At 37.9% G+C, this 16,359-nt stretch overlaps 2 protein-coding genes across 2 annotated transcripts; both read left to right on the plus strand.

Moving 5' to 3' along the window:
• The first annotated feature begins 166 nt into the window (after positions 1–166).
• plekhj1 (pleckstrin homology domain containing, family J member 1) lies at positions 167–5,726 on the plus strand. Its single transcript, XM_020634067.3, has 6 exons — positions 167–571; positions 1,081–1,148; positions 1,290–1,356; positions 3,397–3,487; positions 3,920–3,983; positions 4,310–5,726. The coding sequence occupies exons 1-6, from the start codon at positions 478–480 to the stop codon at positions 4,400–4,402; spliced, it is 477 nt and encodes a 158-aa protein (XP_020489723.1). The 5' UTR covers positions 167–477; the 3' UTR covers positions 4,403–5,726.
• A 463-nt stretch (positions 5,727–6,189) lies between these two features.
• fzr1a (fizzy/cell division cycle 20 related 1a) lies at positions 6,190–15,952 on the plus strand. The gene is made up of 14 exons (XM_020634101.3): positions 6,190–6,371; positions 7,399–7,472; positions 7,989–8,117; positions 9,015–9,078; positions 9,725–9,855; positions 9,949–10,034; positions 10,129–10,312; positions 11,328–11,393; positions 11,657–11,759; positions 11,895–12,079; positions 12,161–12,394; positions 12,757–12,861; positions 14,261–14,353; positions 14,503–15,952. Exons 2-14 carry the CDS (start codon positions 7,404–7,406, stop codon positions 14,542–14,544), a joined length of 1,491 nt encoding a protein of 496 aa, XP_020489757.1. The 5' UTR covers positions 6,190–6,371; positions 7,399–7,403; the 3' UTR covers positions 14,545–15,952.
• The last annotated feature ends 407 nt before the right edge of the window (positions 15,953–16,359 follow it).

The raw sequence follows: 16,359 nt of genomic DNA on the forward strand, positions 1-16,359 counted from the left end.
AGCCTGTAGAGTTCATGTCAGTTTTTTTGTATTATGTGAATTTACCTTCCGTTTTAATAACTACAATAGCTTTCGCTTACTGCATGTCCTCCGCCACTGTATCATTGAATGGCATTCAAACTTCGCTAAATCTGACCCTCGGCGACTTCCGTACAATTGCCAGCGTTGAGTGTCACCGCTGCCGGGAGGAGGGTCCGATGACTGGCACGAAGACGAAACACTTTACAGCAGAATTTCCTTGAGCAAGAAATTACAGTAGAAATGTCCAAACACACTCCGTCACATTTGGAGAACATTAGAAGGCGACACAGCGGCGTTTAAAGGACAACATAGACGTAAGAAGTAAGCGCTTCTGGCCATTGTTATCGTAGCATGACCATTAGCGTGTTTCAGTCGTGAAGCACGGACTCTGATGTAGAGAAAGTGTTCCTGTATGTGCTTCCTTCACAAGTTTTACTGCGTCAGTGATCATAAGTGATGCGTTTCAACGAGAAGGAGTTGATGTCTCTCAGCCGGCAGCCCTCAGAGAAGGCAGCTGAGCTGGGGATGCGAGGACCAAAGAAAGGAGACGGTAATGCAGTTTATTACATACTGAATAATCACACCTACTTCCGTTAATGTAGTCAGGACAGCAGCAGCTGAAACTACAACCAGGAACAGTCGTGACAACTGTACCACACTTTATTAATAATAATAATAATAATAATAATAATAATAATAATACATTTAATTTGTAACACACTTTACATTTTTGCAAAAAAAAAAATCTCAAAGTGCTACAGGAAGAAAAAAATAGAAATAAAAACACATTTAATCAATTAAGCAACTAACGAAACTAAAAGCACAAAAGGTGGGTTTTTAGGGCCCTTTTAAAAGAATCAGCAGACTGTGGGGCCCTCAGCTGCTTGGGGAGAGCGTTCCACAGACTGTGGAGCAGAGGAGCAGAAAGGCCCGCTCACCCATGGTGTGGAGTTTAGTCCTGGAGGAGGGGGGGGGGATGGAGGAGGTTGGTGTTTCCAGAGCGGAGACTTTCTTTGTTATGACTTATTATCTCGCTTCCTTTTTTTTTTTATCTTGCAGTGGTCAAGAAGAGGCTGGTGAAACTGGTCGTAAACTTCCTTTTTTATTTCCGGACTGATGAGGAAGAGGTCGGTTGAATCAATGTTTGAACACCTGCTGCATTGTTTCAGTATTTTCTTAATATCTCATTGTACTGCGTCAGACAGTCAATTTCCCCAAGGGACAACACCGTGTTGTGTCGAAAATTAAGCCATTGTTGATCTTTTCAGCCAATCGGTGCTTTGTTGCTGGAGCAGTGTCGGGTGGAGAAGGAGGACAGCTTGACCTTCTCTATTGGTAAGCTCAGCCCTGGAGCCAGAACAAACAAACAACTGGCATTTGAATTTTATGGGGCAGCCTATAAAACCAGTTATAATTTTCAGACTTTTCATACAAAAACGGATTCACAACAAATAGTTCTACAAAACCCTTGAGAGGTCTATGTTACACACCACCAGCAGAGCTACACCGAAGTTTATATGCTTATTTTCAGTATACAAAATGTATTCATTATGACACACCTGCGTTTATTTTTCAGTGGCATATAATTATGATCGATAGATAGATAGATAGATAGATAGATGCACTTTATTGATCCCAAACTGGGAAATAGATGGAATGTAATAGTATGCAATAACATATAGTCTCGTAACACCTTGCAGTTCATACACAAACGGTTTGAGGCCTCAGTCAGTTATAAATAAAAGACAAAGTCAGAAGCACTGTGACATCACAACAGTTGTGTTAACATCATGGACAGCACTACACATCAAACAACCCTGACAATAGAGGCTGCTCAGAGGACATTATTCTACTCTCTCACATGTCTATAACTTGACATTGGAAAACATCCGCTGAATAAGACCAAATATTTCAACCATCTAGCTGGAACTATTTATTTATTTATGAAGAGTCACTTGTACAAAAATGATACAACAAACAATGACTGTGGCAGGAAAACAGTGTACACAGATATGATACTCTATGATGATGGTCTACTCACATTTAGGGGCTGTGGCTCAGGCTAGGACTAACTAAACTACAGAAGTCTTTTTGATGATGAATGAAATCTCATACAAAACTGCTAGCAGTAGCTCATACTTGAAAAATGTTTATCCAAACATATATATCAAAACAAAGTTAGCTCGGTGCTGGCTGCAGTGAAGCCCCCCACTGACTTGAAAAATAAAACCTTCAAAACCTTTGAGAGGTTTACGTTACACACCACCAGCAGAGGGTGTACTTCAACCTTATATATATATTTTTTTTAGAAATGAAATCTTTTCATTCAGACATTTCATTCCCCAAAAAACATCATATTCCATTCATTAATATTACAGGACAGTTGAATACAAAAAAACATTTTGAACAAGTATGAATATATCCACTGCCGAAATAATTATAGCATCAAATGCCAACCAAATGAAATATACAGTTCTGATAATAATCATGCCTGCCCATAACACCCGTTCTTGGTGAACTGCAGCATTTAAAGAGTTACACTGTAGGGCAGAGACAAACTTACACTTTGTCATAAGCTTTCCGGTACAAACTTTTAAGTTGATAAGTCACTGAACAACAATAGTTACATGTGTCAAATTCCATTATTTTAGACTTTTTATTTGAGAAGCACCAATAAGGGATTTTGAGACTAATACAGATATCTACTATATATTAGAGGGTAAGGCAACAATATTAGCACAATATGATTCTGCAAAGACACTCTGAGGGCTGCATTCTTTAAAACATAAACAATTTATCAATTATTATTTTTTTTACATTATCAACAAATTGGTGTCTATTATTTGTAATTCTCTACTATATGTGATACAGAGAGTGATGAGACTGTTATTGGCAAATGGAATACACAATTTGTAGTTCACTGATTATTTCTGATATTTTCTGTAAAATAAATAGCATTATGTGGTCCTCTAAGCGGGCAGCCCAGGTTCAAATCCGACCTGTGGCTTCTTTCCCGAATGTCATTCCCCACTCTCTCTCTCTCTCTCTCTCTCTCTCTCTCTCAATCCACTGTCCTATCTCTAAAGAATCAGAATGGGTTTTTATTGCCAAGTACATTTACACATACAAGGAATTTGACTTAGTGTAAATAAAGGCATCAAAAGCCCAAAAATATAATATAATAATATAAATAAATAAAAATTAGCTTTAGAAAGAATTTCATTATATGCACTTGAAACTGATATATCTGTAATTAACCCAAATCAACAAAATATATCACCAATGTAAGGTATTGGCCAGGCCTTTCTTTATCTAACGGTTACTGTTTGTGTTCTGGCATTAGATCTAGGTAACTCTGTGTGTTTCTCTTTGAAGCATTTCTGGATGAAGCAGAGAGGAAGTACCTGTTTGAGTGTGACTCTGAGGAGCAGTGTGGCGAGTGGATAGACTGCATCGTCAAAGCCAGGTAGGAAAGAGTGTTTTTCTTATTTGATCTCCATCATGTAGGTTTTAGGACCCGGCATTACCTGATATTTGTATTCTCCATTTGAAACACAGTTGATGGCTTATAGTTTCAATAACCGGTTATTATTATTATTATTATTATTACATTTTCACGTGAAACTATATTTCTTAAATTCTCAGTTCAAAATATAACAAGCTAAGTGTTATGGACTGTTGGTAACTATGAAGCTAAAGTGACTTTTTCCACATTTTAATTCACATTTGATTTTCCTTGTTTTTCAAGATATTCTTTATAAAACAGCCATAGATTTGATTCAAAGGAAGTACTGACCTGAAACAAGTTCATCAACAGGTCATCATCATCACCAGGTTACAAGTCAAGTTGGTACCGAACTTCTGTCTTACCCCCAATTGTTTCATCCTATCTCTGTAGTTATGAGTTCATGAGGAAGAACCTGATATTCTACAGAACAGAAATCCACAGGCTCACCGGCAAGGTAAGACCCAAAGTAGCACAGTGATTCACTTAATGCCACACAGATGGTGCTTTATCCAACATACTGGGAATAAGTAAAGTGTAAAGTGTTTGTCTGCCAGGCTCCGCCAACTGATAAAATCAGTATCACAAATATTGGCAGAAGATAGATGGGTAGGAGAGAAAGACTTAGTGCTTTTGGATTTGTCTTTTATTAAGTGTAAAGAAAAAATATTTTCCAATGAAACCTGTTCAAAGCATAGTGCAGAAAATGGTTTGGTGTGGGATGTTGCTGTTAAAATGAACAGTCAAATTTTATTCTTTATTCTTGACGTCCCTTGTGTTCAGGACCCCTTGGAGCAGTATGGCATATCAGATGAAGCTCGCTTCCAGGTCAGCAATGGCCTGCAACTGATGATGAGAGATACCTCCTCCCTGTAAAACAACGTCCTGTGTTCAGATGTTCCAAATATTGTTTTAGTTCAACCTGTATCTTCAACATTCACTCCATTGGCTTGTCATCTATGACATGAGCATGTTTATTTTAATTGCTCTGGTTGTTTTGAAGGCTTGCTCCAGACTTACATAGAGGACGAGTAGAGTATCTGATGTGTGCAAAGGGATAACTCTAAACTTTTCTTCATATCAATCATTTAAGTAACATCTTTCTTAGTTTGTGGGATTATATGCACCATTTTCTTTTTCATAATCAAACTATGCCTTGGTCTATTGGTTCTGTATGAAACATGTTTTATATTCTATTTTTTACTGGTCAGGCTGTACTTCTAGACAATGTGACTTTGAGAGCATCTGGTTGTAATGATGCTGTCAAGTTTTGGCTGTGACTTTTTCAATACTGTCCGTATCCTACACATAAGTGTGTTTAATGTTGTTATCCAAGACATATTTGGTGACAACTAATTTTAGTTAAGTAAATGCACACTGGATCAGGATCAGCTTTATTGACCAGGTATGTTTGTGAAAACAAGGGATTTGACTCTGGTTAACTTTGCACCCTGTGTACAACCATTCAAAAATGAAATATTCAACTAATCAGCTAATAAATACAAGCCTAAAAAGTACATTGGTGCAGTGGTAAGGCGTGCTAAAGATGCTGAAATAAATATGATAATTCCTTTGGAGCAGTATAGGATTATTGGATATCTTAAACTTGGCATTTTTAACTGCATGGGCCCTTTGAGCTGTTGAGTTTTTCCCTTCTTTTCATTTTGAGTAATGATTTAATGTGATCCAATTTTTCAATTATAATCCAGCTAATTTAGAGATGTATGTTTTTAAAACTACTTTTGCACATCACTGGGAGTTTTTTTTTTCACATGAATTTTCAATAATTGACTTGAACCTACTGTACTTTGTATGTGGCACTTTGTATCAGACTCCTTTAGCTAAGCTGTATGACCATTTTGGGACAAATGGCTCGTGACTTGACTTTTTTTAACATTTCTTTTTTTTAAGCTTTTTGTCAGTGTGGCTACAACACAGTAGCTGCTAATGTTGAGGTGACATTTTGCTCTCAACATTTCACTATGTGGCATTGCTGTATCCTGCAAATTGTTAAATAAATATATGTGTATATCTTTAGTTTTAAATCAGGAGTCTGCCCAGAAACATGTCATTGAATGTGTATTCATTTTAAACTTTTGCACATAAATGTTTTCATTCTGATTTGACTTCATGTTCGGTTACGTTTGTTTCACTGGCAACACTTTTATTTTACTAATAAAGTCATTTAAAATTAGTTGTACATTCTTGTTGGCTGTCTTTAACTACAATGAAATGTGAGTGTTTAATAAGTAATAATAAATAAGTGTTTTAGTAAGTACAATAATGCGTGACAGGAAATAAACATAATGCTCCAACGTGTGTCTAACGTAGTAAAAAGCAATTTGATCTGCAAAGTAAAGCTGATAATTGGACAAACTATTTATCAAGTCAATCACTTTAATAAGTCAATGCTTAAAAACAATACTTAACATCATTTTTAAAGCAGTTAATACCAGCATTAAGAACATCATAACATTTAATTTGAGAAGTGTTTTTTATTTCCCTTGTTGTCATTGTAGTGTTTTGAGTTAATCACGTGTGCTCTGCCTCACAGACTGTAAATATTAGGTGACCCTCTGAAGATGTGGGCTCAGTAAACACGTTGTGACTGCCGGGTTTCCTTAGCAACGAAGAAAAGTGTGATTCAAAATCAGTGACGTCACATCCTTCCCGTGATCCTTGGCGAGACCAAATTGAACGCTCGGTGAAAGAAAACATTTGTTATTTAGTGTGTGCTCTGTTTGTAGGAAAAATAACTCTTTAAAACAAACGATTCACACTAAAACCAACAACAGTGAAATAAGACTGTCACGGCGTTTAAACGGGAGGCGTTTATCCGGTCACGGTAGGTATTTAAACTAGTGTAGGCTGAGAACAAACAATGTTGCTAATCCATTAGCCGGTTAGCTAACGTATCATACGGTAGCGCTAGTGTTAGCATTAGCCAACCTCTTGTTTGTTGGGTGATTGGATTATTTGATAATTTAATCAATGGATTTCATTGTTACAATTACAAACAAGCTTAAATTCCCAAGTGCTTTTGCAGGACAGACTAAGCGTGTGAAGGCCTGCTGTTTGAATAGTATTACAGTCATAAATTGCTGTTGTCGCAAAGACACTTAAAGTTGTGTTGTTAGCAGAAGACTGAGTCCACCAGGAGTTCATCATCTGCACTGTAACTAATGTCATCGTTTCCCTTTTCTTCTTTAATATGGTGTGTCTGGGTTGTAAAATACACTTTGTTTTTGCAATAGACAGTCATTGTTTATGAGGGTAATAAGAAGTCAGTGGTGAAGTGGACTGCATACTCATTTCTTCAATATCATAAATGAAATATATCTTTTAGTAACACAAATATAATACTCGTGTCTTGTGCTGAATGTAATACTAATTGTCTAAATCGTTTTTCATTAAATTACGTTGTTTTTTTTTCAGAAAGCTTGCAGAGGTTTTATTATTTGTAATTTAAAAAAATCAATTGTCAGGGTCACTGAAACCGATTATTGATCAATTTCTTGAAACAAGAATACTTAAAAAAAATAAAAGATTTGATAATCAATTCATTGTATTAGTAAGTTCTTAAACAAAAAACTCCAGATAATGTGCTTTGTTTGCTGCTTCTTTCTTTGTTATATTGTTAAAATGGAAAACCTTAACAGGGATGGGAACTGATATGAGCCAACTGTTAGTCAGTAGACTGTTGTTGTTGTTGTTGTTGTTGTTGTTGTTGTTGTTGTAATAATTAAGTACTTATCAAGTGACCTTCTTCTCAAAGGACAAAGAGTTATCAATGTTTATCAGAAGTATTTTTTTTAGTCACAATTGGGGAACGGTGGTATGAATTGGTCTTGATTTGTTTATCTTGTTTTCAGACATCATGGATCAGGACTATGAGTGCAGGCTACTCAGACAGATCAACATCCAAAATGAGAATGCAAGTCCCATAGTAAGTAAATCATGTGTATTTTTTTGTAATGATAATAATAATAATAATCTCTTAGTCTTAGTACAGAAAGGAGCTTCATATTTCTTCAACCTATAGTTCCTGAAAGCAATAATTTGTAAGAGCTATCCAGCCATGGTCTTACAGTCTTGACACTTGAGACTTAAACAATTCATTCATTATCTTGGTGATACTCTGATGGTAGCCCCTCCCAAACAGAATTGTCAACTGGCAAAGGCCTTACAATGAGCAGAAAGGGTGTTGCTCTCAATGTGTTGAAAGAGTAAATGATTTAACAGGCCAGTCTCTTCCATCTGACTGTGTCATTAGTGTTGAGTGATAACAAGATGGCCAAATGACTGGGTTTTGTGAATGTAGCCCCTTGTTATAAACACCCCAAACAGATGCACCATCTGGCTCTTCAATGATCTTGTTTGGTCGTAAAGTTTCAGATCTCTGTCCAAAGCCTGTTTGTGTTTTGGCCTTCAGTCAGAAAAGGCTCTCTCTTCTCTTTTGTAGAAAGCTGTAGGGGTGATGCGAGCTCTGACACCCACAAGCTCCCCTCTGTCGTCGCCTAGCAAGCATGGTGATCGCTTCATTCCCTCCCGGGCCGGAGCCAACTGGAGTGTTAACTTCCACCGCATCAATGTGAGTATGCAGCAGCACACCAGTGGCCTCTTGCACCAGCTATGTATAAGTTCTGTCTTTAGTTTGACTGCAAAGTCCACACAGTACTACATTGTACTAGTTAGTTTGTAACTTAAGTTGTGTCATTGTTTAGTTGCACTATAGAGACATAAGGTTCCTCTGGACTACTAGAGCGGCACACTGTTGAGGAGGTGCACGTCAGGCTATGTATGTAGGCTTCTGTGTAGATACAAAGCTACACGAACATACCGTGTAGGTTGGATGCAGCAGTATAATTCAATCTTAAATCTACAGCTGGTGTAAAATAACAGTGATGTCCAGTAGTGAAATTCTCACCGATAAACATACAGTAATTTAACGGTACTCTATTATTGGACTGATGAAATTATCTCTGCTCATGGAAAACTAAAACAGGAATTTAATTCAAACTCTTGCATTTCAAAAGGAGACTTTGGGGGTAATGTGTTTTGGTCCCAAAAAATTAAAGTAAAACTCTTGCTTCTCCTGATCCTCCAAGTTATTCTAACCCCCAAAACAATACACCATGACATCCACTATTTATGTTAGACTTTACACCTTCTAGGAGGTAGGTGTATGATTTAAGTTTAATTTATGCCTAAATAGAAAATCTCAGATGGTGCAACCCCCAAAATGTTAGTAATGAACTCTGTCCTAAATTAGAAATTACAATCAACCAGCCTACATTTGATCTTTGCTTAGCTGCAAGCTACTTCACTGTCCTTTCAAAAGTGTTCTCCTCATTGTAGAGTGGATTATGGCTGAGGAGGAACATGTCATCAATAACCACTGTTAATTTGTTTGTCTACAAATACTTTGACACAACATGCATAGAAATTTGGTTTACAGTGATCATTTGTTTGTTTCATTCTGGTCCAGGAAATTGAAAAGTCACACAATCAAAACCGGAAAACCAAAGACGGAACAACAGACAACAACAAAGGTAAATAATCCACGTTCATTAAATAATCTAAAGTCATACTGTCATCTCAATAATGGTGTTACAGTATCCTGTAAGAAGTAAATTAACATTAAAATGTTTTTTGTTCAAAATGAAAGTGCTTACCTTTAGAGAAAGTATTATTTCTACTACTGATAAATATTCACTTGTTTTTTCTTTCCATGAATTAGTTTTACAGCACTGATTTTATTTCTGTCAATGTTCACATTCATAATGTGGCTAATTGTTGCAGATGTATTTAATAATTCATTGGCACAAACATGAATCATTAAGTTCTGATAAAGAGTCAATCATTTAAATGTTTCACTAGTTTGTAATTAATTGATTTTTTGAGCTTTTAATGTGGGCATGTTGCCATTGCTTGATATTTGAGGCTAATACAGGAATTTAATATGAATTGAGAAAGATGAGATAGTTATCTGGTGTCAGCACCAAACACAGATACAATTTTCTAGTGTAGCTGTACAGTAGTGTGAGTTTTATTCCCTCTCTGTCCGCTCTCTTGTGAAAAATTCTCCCTGGTCCTTTGAAGACAGAGCTAAGAAATGGCAGAAGGGGCTCAGTGTTTGAACATAGTCATTTCCACAGCCTTGTTTGATTTCCCCTCTGTCTCTTTCTTTGCCTTTAGCCGACGGTCTTGCATACTCAGCACTGCTGAAAAACGAGCTGTTAGGAGCCGGGATCGAAAAAGTCCAGGACCCTCAGTCAGAGGACCGCCGTCTGCAGCCGTCTACTCCCGCCAAAAGAAGCCTTTTTAGTGTAAAAACATTTAACATGGACCTTACTCTAAATATACTAGTCTTGTTTCTTGGGAAGCTTTTGCATCACTTATCATCTGTTTTTGTTTTGTAGTATTCTGTTAGTGCTAAGCGAGCCCTGCCTGAAGAGGATGGAAACACAGTCTCTCCATATTCTCTGTCACCTGTCAGTAGCAACAGGTAATGCATTCTCCTAGTCAGTTCTCAAATGTTATATTCTCAATTTGCATGAAACTACAATACATTTTTCACTAAACTGTGTTTTGCACAACAGCCAGAAACTGCTGCGGTCGCCAAGGAAACCTACACGAAAAATATCAAAAATTCCCTTCAAAGTTCTGGACGCTCCTGAGCTGCAGGATGACTTCTACCTCAACCTAGTGGACTGGTCCTCTCTGAACGTGCTCAGTGTTGGACTTGGTACCTGTGTCTACCTGTGGAGTGCCTGCACCAGTCAGGTGCGAGTGATAACTGATAACTAATTGCCACACTTGAGACGTGTTTCCCCTCAATTCAACTGTTTGAGAGAAGGTGTTGCACAGAAAAAGTACAGTTCACTCACATTAACGTAAACTAGTTCACTTTAATAATTAAAATCTTGAACTAAGTTTGCAGTCAAAAAAAAGAACAAGTTCATATTCATTTTTTTTTTAGCAGGGCCTCCTGTAATACCATTCTTTCTAGTAGTTATCATTTACATGCAAGTTTTACCCAACTCAAAGCCATTAACAATATACTATTCAAATTATGAATTATAAAATGTGCTGCTGTAAATATCAAAAGGATAAGTCATATTCAGGAAAGAGTGAAAAAATGTGTGTTAAACCATTAATTATAATTAATACATGTCAATAAAATATGCATATTAATTACGCTTCACACAGCAGGCTATTTGTTTTACCTCTACAAAGTGATTTCATTCACTAGACAACTGTCAGAAACATTTCAGAATAAAAGCATTTAGGGAAATGCGGGTAGTTGCCACAGAAAAAAACTGATTGCGCTTTTACTTTGAAAAACTTACTGGATGAATGCCATGTCAGATACATTGAGTGTTGCATTTCAGACTTTGGTACATAGTACTCAGCAACTTTCAGTATCTGGAGTTGCGTATTGATTCACTTAGTTCACCAAAAATATGAGCATATTCAGTGGACGCATTCAGGTCCAACACTGGAAACATGGATAAGCCTCACACTCAGCTCGCACTCAGTAGGAACACACGAGCAGGACAGGACAGGACAGAAAAATGCATGAAAGTTGCTCATCCTCCTCCATAATGAAACAAGTGCACATTAATTACATGAATTCCATTAATAAAGTATTTTGGGCATTTTCATTCTGAGGGGTGCAAGATTGTGCAGTCGGGCTGCCCCTCCAAATGAATGGTAGGGGAACAACTGTAATGTTTCTATTTACAATTGTTCCATGAGCTAAATCATACTCATCTTTTTTTTTTCTCCATCTTTTTAGGTGACCCGCCTATGTGACCTTTCTGTAGAAGGAGATTCTGTAACGTCAGTGGGCTGGTCAGAGAGGGTGAGTTTCTCTGTCATCTTACATCTTTCATAGCTTGTGGAAGAGCGGACCTGCTTACTGTAACGTTTCACATCAGTACTGATCACACACAGAGAGATTGTCAGGTACTCAGTCTTACCTGAAGAAAATGTGTGGTATTTTTGGTGTGCACACTCAGTTTAAACATTTAGAGGTCTGTTCTTTGTTTTTGGTAAATGTTGTCTGAAGTCATTACAGACTCTTTAAAGTCAGTGGGATATTTAACGCGTGTTCTCTAACTTTAGGGTAACCTGGTGGCTGTGGGGACTCATAAAGGTTTTGTTCAGATCTGGGATGCAGCAGCAGGAAAGAAGCTTTCTGTATTAGAAGGACACACAGCCAGAGTGGGTGAGTTGACGAGCTTGAGGGACTGATGTGTAACATAATACAACCTTTCATTAACCTTTCCGTTGTTCATTGACAACATCTCTCATTCAAGAGCAGTGAATCATCTTTCAATCTGCCTTTCATCTCCACTGCTAGGTGCGTTGGCCTGGAATGCAGATCAGCTGTCATCTGGGAGCCGTGATCGAGTGATTCTGCAGCGTGACATCAGGGCCCCGCCTCTTCAGTCGGAGCGACGTCTCCAAGGACACAGACAGGAAGTGTGCGGCCTTAAGTGGAGCACGGACCACCAACTGCTTGCTTCAGGTGGAAATGATAACAAGGTATGCATCCAGAGATTGAGAGTTTGAATGTGAGCTGCTTGCCAGTATCCTGGTCCTCATTCCTCTTCGTGCTGTGTATAGTTACTGGTGTGGAACCACTCAAGTGTCCTCCCAGTGCAGCAGTACACAGAGCACTTGGCTGCAGTGAAGGCCATCGCCTGGTCTCCTCACCAGCACGGCCTGCTCGCCTCTGGAGGTGGCACTGCCGACCGCTGCATTCGCTTCTGGAACACTCTGACAGGGCAGCCGTTGCAGTGCACGGACACCGGCTCTCAGGTCTGCAACCTGGCCTGGTCTAAGCACACCAATGAACTGGTGAGTCATGTACACTTTTTAATAGAGGTAAAGATGCACCACAGTAATAAAAAAAATAACTCTGTTTTGGAAACATAGTTCTTTTTCTCTCACTGCACAGCATTCTCTATGTTGTCAGGGTAAATATAACTAGATGGAATAACTAAATAGCACAGTTAAAGTAAATTGGAAGATACATTTTATTATATAATTTTGATTTAAGACAACTTCACTGCTTCCACTGTCTGAGATAAGCTGCATAAATTCATACCTCAGCGCTGGACCATTGTTGCTCACTTTATTTGACTGTAAAACGGAACCGAAGTGACGATGTTCCTTTTATATCTGAGGTATATTAATAACACTTTGCTTGTTTTCTACAGGTCAGCACACATGGTTATTCCCAGAACCAGATCCTGGTGTGGAAGTATCCCTCTCTCACTCAAGTGGCCAAACTAACAGGACATTCCTACAGAGTACTCTACCTGGTCAGTATATACTGTCTGTATTTCTGTGTTTTCATAAAAACTATAAAGCAACCAGTTTTTATGAATATATTCTAATATTGTGCATTTGAGTAAAAAAAAAAAGACGCACAGAGACACAGTGATGGTTCTTTCAAACATTTTTTTCTACTCAGGACATCTTCATTACCTGCACGTAAATATGTAAATCAGGAATGTTTGGTCATTAACTTAGGGCAGGGGTGCCCAACCTTTTTTGAACCAAGATCTACTTTTAAAGTTGGCAGTCTGCCGAGATCTACCAGTCCACATAGTGAGCCATAGCCTTTACCGACAGCCTACAAACGCATTTAATACTCACACAACAAACAGAAAATAATATCAGATATAATAAATGAGAGTTCTGTAAAAAATAATGCAATATCGACATACTTTTTTTTAAACTCTTATTTTAGGGTAGGCTACATTTTAATATTACGTTTGTATTTATATCACATATGTTTTTCCCTTAATTTAGTTTACAACAAACAACTGTAATCTGTGTGGAGATGTTCACAGACTACAGCAGGCTGCTGTGAGATGATGTTGCTTTTGTTAAATTAGCTGCAGACACGGTGAGAGTGAACGGAGTAAAGTCCAACCGACCGTTTGACCGGGTCACGTGTGTTCCCGCCTCGGTCCGTACGGATCACGGATCAACTGTGTGCTGTAGCACAAAAAGTAAAAAGGTTTGCGTGGTGGCTGGCGCTCCAGTGCGTGTGTGCGTGTGTGCGTGTGCGCGCTGTATGTTGGTGTGGCTCGTGCCCCGCGATGCTCACAGTCATGACAGCAGAGAGGAGCAGAGAAAAGTAGCTGCAGCTTCATCAAATGCGCTTAATACTCATAGCATAGTTTCTATATATGACTTTTTTGTAAAACATTTACTCTTAGTTGGTCACTGTGCACACAGTTTGCCACGCTAAATTGGCACTGAACGGGGACTGTGTGAATGTAGCAACGTGGTGACGTTCTCTGATTTTTGGGTAGTTTTTGACCCTGCTGCTGCAAACAAACAATATGTGCTTTCCGACCACCACTTCATTCAGAAGCACCTCAATTTCTGGGTCAGAAAGTTTATTTTCTTCATCTAAATTCCGGTTGTCGCAGTGATCTAGTGCTGGAAACCATTGATCTGACCCCTCGCTTGTATGCATTTTGCTTTGGTGCTGTGGATTGACCATTTCGCTTCTACACATTTACAGGTGGATTGTGATTTATAAAGTGCACATTGTGTGCAAATGAACGGTTTTATAAATTTGAAATATTTTAGGTGCGCGCCATTATTCGGTTTGGTTACACGTACACTTATGTTTGGATTCTATGTTCTGATTCCATGCTGTGAAAATACTGTGAATGCTGTACATAATAATGAGTTTATTTACAGGCCATGTCGCCTGATGGAGAAGCCATAGTAACAGGAGCTGGAGATGAAACCCTTCGCTTCTGGAACGTCTTTAGCAAGATGAGATCCACTAAGGTAGTCTCTTCATTTCTCATTTCTGTTTCACATCTAAAAGAAAATTTAGATGTCAGCTATTCCATTTGTTAAATGCCTTCATTTTTTGCAAATATTTCATTTTGTTCCTCATGTCTTACCTCCTTCTTCTGTCCTGGTGTGTCTTTTAGGAATCGGTGTCAGTGCTGAACCTTTTCACCAGGATCCGATAGTGAGGGCGCCTCTGTGCTGCGAGGGGATTAATCCAGGAAGGGAATTTTATCTTTGCATGTAACATGTTATTGCAAGCTGTACATGGCCACTTCTTTAAATATTCACCTCAGTGGTCGACAGAGGGCTTATTAGGAGTTATTCAGCCAAGTTGTAGATGGAGGTGGGAGCTGAGGTGGTGCACAACCTGAGTTTCAAGTAAAGAGGGGGCTTTTACATGCAAATATACAGTATTCTAGTTATTCCTATATGATGGAGTCACTGGCTCCCCAAACAGACATCTTTGATGACATGGAGAATTTTGTGGGTCGGGTTTCCTTCCCCCATGTGATTTTTTTTGTTTGTTTACAGACTGGTGTTGCGCTCACCTGCCAAATTATAAGTTTGTCCTTTTGATTGTCTATTTATTTGATTCTGTTTCTTTTTTTTATGTCTAATTTTAACATATTCTTGCGAGTGTGTTTGTTTTGAGGGTTGGTTAATTTCCTTTTGTTTGTGTGACTGAGGTTTTTAGTTGTATCTGTGGAGTGTGATTAGCTTTGTTCAGGTCTGCAGAAAAATCCTAACTAATCTTTTTATTTCACGAAAAAAGACAATAATGTTTTGTGGACACTGACTTACAGATCACTTATTCCAGTGTTGATGTTTTAACAGGGATTGGACAAACAGGACTGATGTCTTTTTCTTTTTTTTAAATCTAATTCTATCTTCATAACAGGCGGTGTCAGTTCATGTTTCATAATCTCACTAGGAAATGTTGTATTGTCATACTGCACATCTAAAAAGAAAATAACCATCAGAACAGTTGCTCAGACAAGAAGGAGTTTTTATTGTGACCTGTGTGGAAGCTTTTCATTTGTCTTTCTTCAATTGAAAATCAGGCAGAGAGCATTAAAATGAACACTGGTTTTGATAACAGCGACTAAGGCAAAAAGAAAAACATTTGGGATTTAATCGGAGTGAAATGCACAGCGTCTGATTTTTTTGTGTTTTGCTGTGTTTGCTAAGATATTCAAGCTCAAGGCACTTTTCTTTTGCAGCGTTGAGAGCATTTCTGTGTTGAGAAGTGCCAGTGTACTTTGTTTTTTAATAAGGAAAAAAAATATTGTATAATCTGCTTCATTTTCTCTCCTTTTTTTCCCCCTTGTTTGAATGTTAAAGTCAACTAGCATACCCCATATAAACAATTGCTATTTATTTGTGTTGTGTACAGAAATGGCATGTTTGTTTACTAATTTTATGTGAGGGAACCTGATTGGCAGTTTCACTGCCACACTCTATGGACATTTCTTTTAATGCCACTTCAAAATCAAGACAATGCTGCCATCTTGAACTACAGAAAGAATGTTAAGAAGAAAAAAATATTTCTGTACTGAGAGATAATCAACCATTAAATGAACATATCTTGTACCTTATGTCAATGTCTTGGTGCTTAAAAGTTGGCAAAATCTGTCTACAAAACATGGAGTTTATATATATATATATATATATATATATATATATATATATATATATCCCTTAACTGCCATGAACACTAGCAGTGTAGCTTATTTCATTTCTGTTCTGCCACCATCAGAACTAAATTTATGATCAGTGCAGCTGAAAATAGCGTTCGGCTTTTGTTTATTTCAGTTCAAATGATGTTTGATTAAGAAATAACTGCATTTTGAGGAAATAGTCAAACTTACATTGCTTACCTGTGTTTTAAAGATTTAGAATCAGCACCAGAATCAGAACCAGATTGGAGGCTTTTAAATCTTCTGTTGGTACCAGTGGGACAGAATAGCACACACCAAGAAAGAGAGTAGAATCGGTAC

Source organism: Labrus bergylta, chromosome 4, assembly GCF_963930695.1.
Source record: "Labrus bergylta chromosome 4, fLabBer1.1, whole genome shotgun sequence".
In the NCBI taxonomy this organism is placed as follows: Eukaryota; Metazoa; Chordata; class Actinopteri; order Labriformes; family Labridae; genus Labrus; species Labrus bergylta.

Coding starts and splice junctions, on each gene's coding strand:
- plekhj1 (XM_020634067.3), top strand. CDS start 478: ATGCGTTTCAACGAGAAGGAGTTGATGTCTCTCAGCCGGCAGCCCTCA. Junction 1,357..3,396: donor CAGCTTGACCTTCTCTATTG/GTAAGCTCAGCC, acceptor TTCTCTTTGAAG/CATTTCTGGATGAAGCAGAG. Junction 3,488..3,919: donor GACTGCATCGTCAAAGCCAG/GTAGGAAAGAGT, acceptor CTATCTCTGTAG/TTATGAGTTCATGAGGAAGA.
- fzr1a (XM_020634101.3), top strand. CDS start 7,404: ATGGATCAGGACTATGAGTGCAGGCTACTCAGACAGATCAACATCCAA. Junction 7,473..7,988: donor ATGAGAATGCAAGTCCCATA/GTAAGTAAATCA, acceptor TCTCTTTTGTAG/AAAGCTGTAGGGGTGATGCG. Junction 9,856..9,948: donor CCAAAAGAAGCCTTTTTAGT/GTAAAAACATTT, acceptor TTTGTTTTGTAG/TATTCTGTTAGTGCTAAGCG.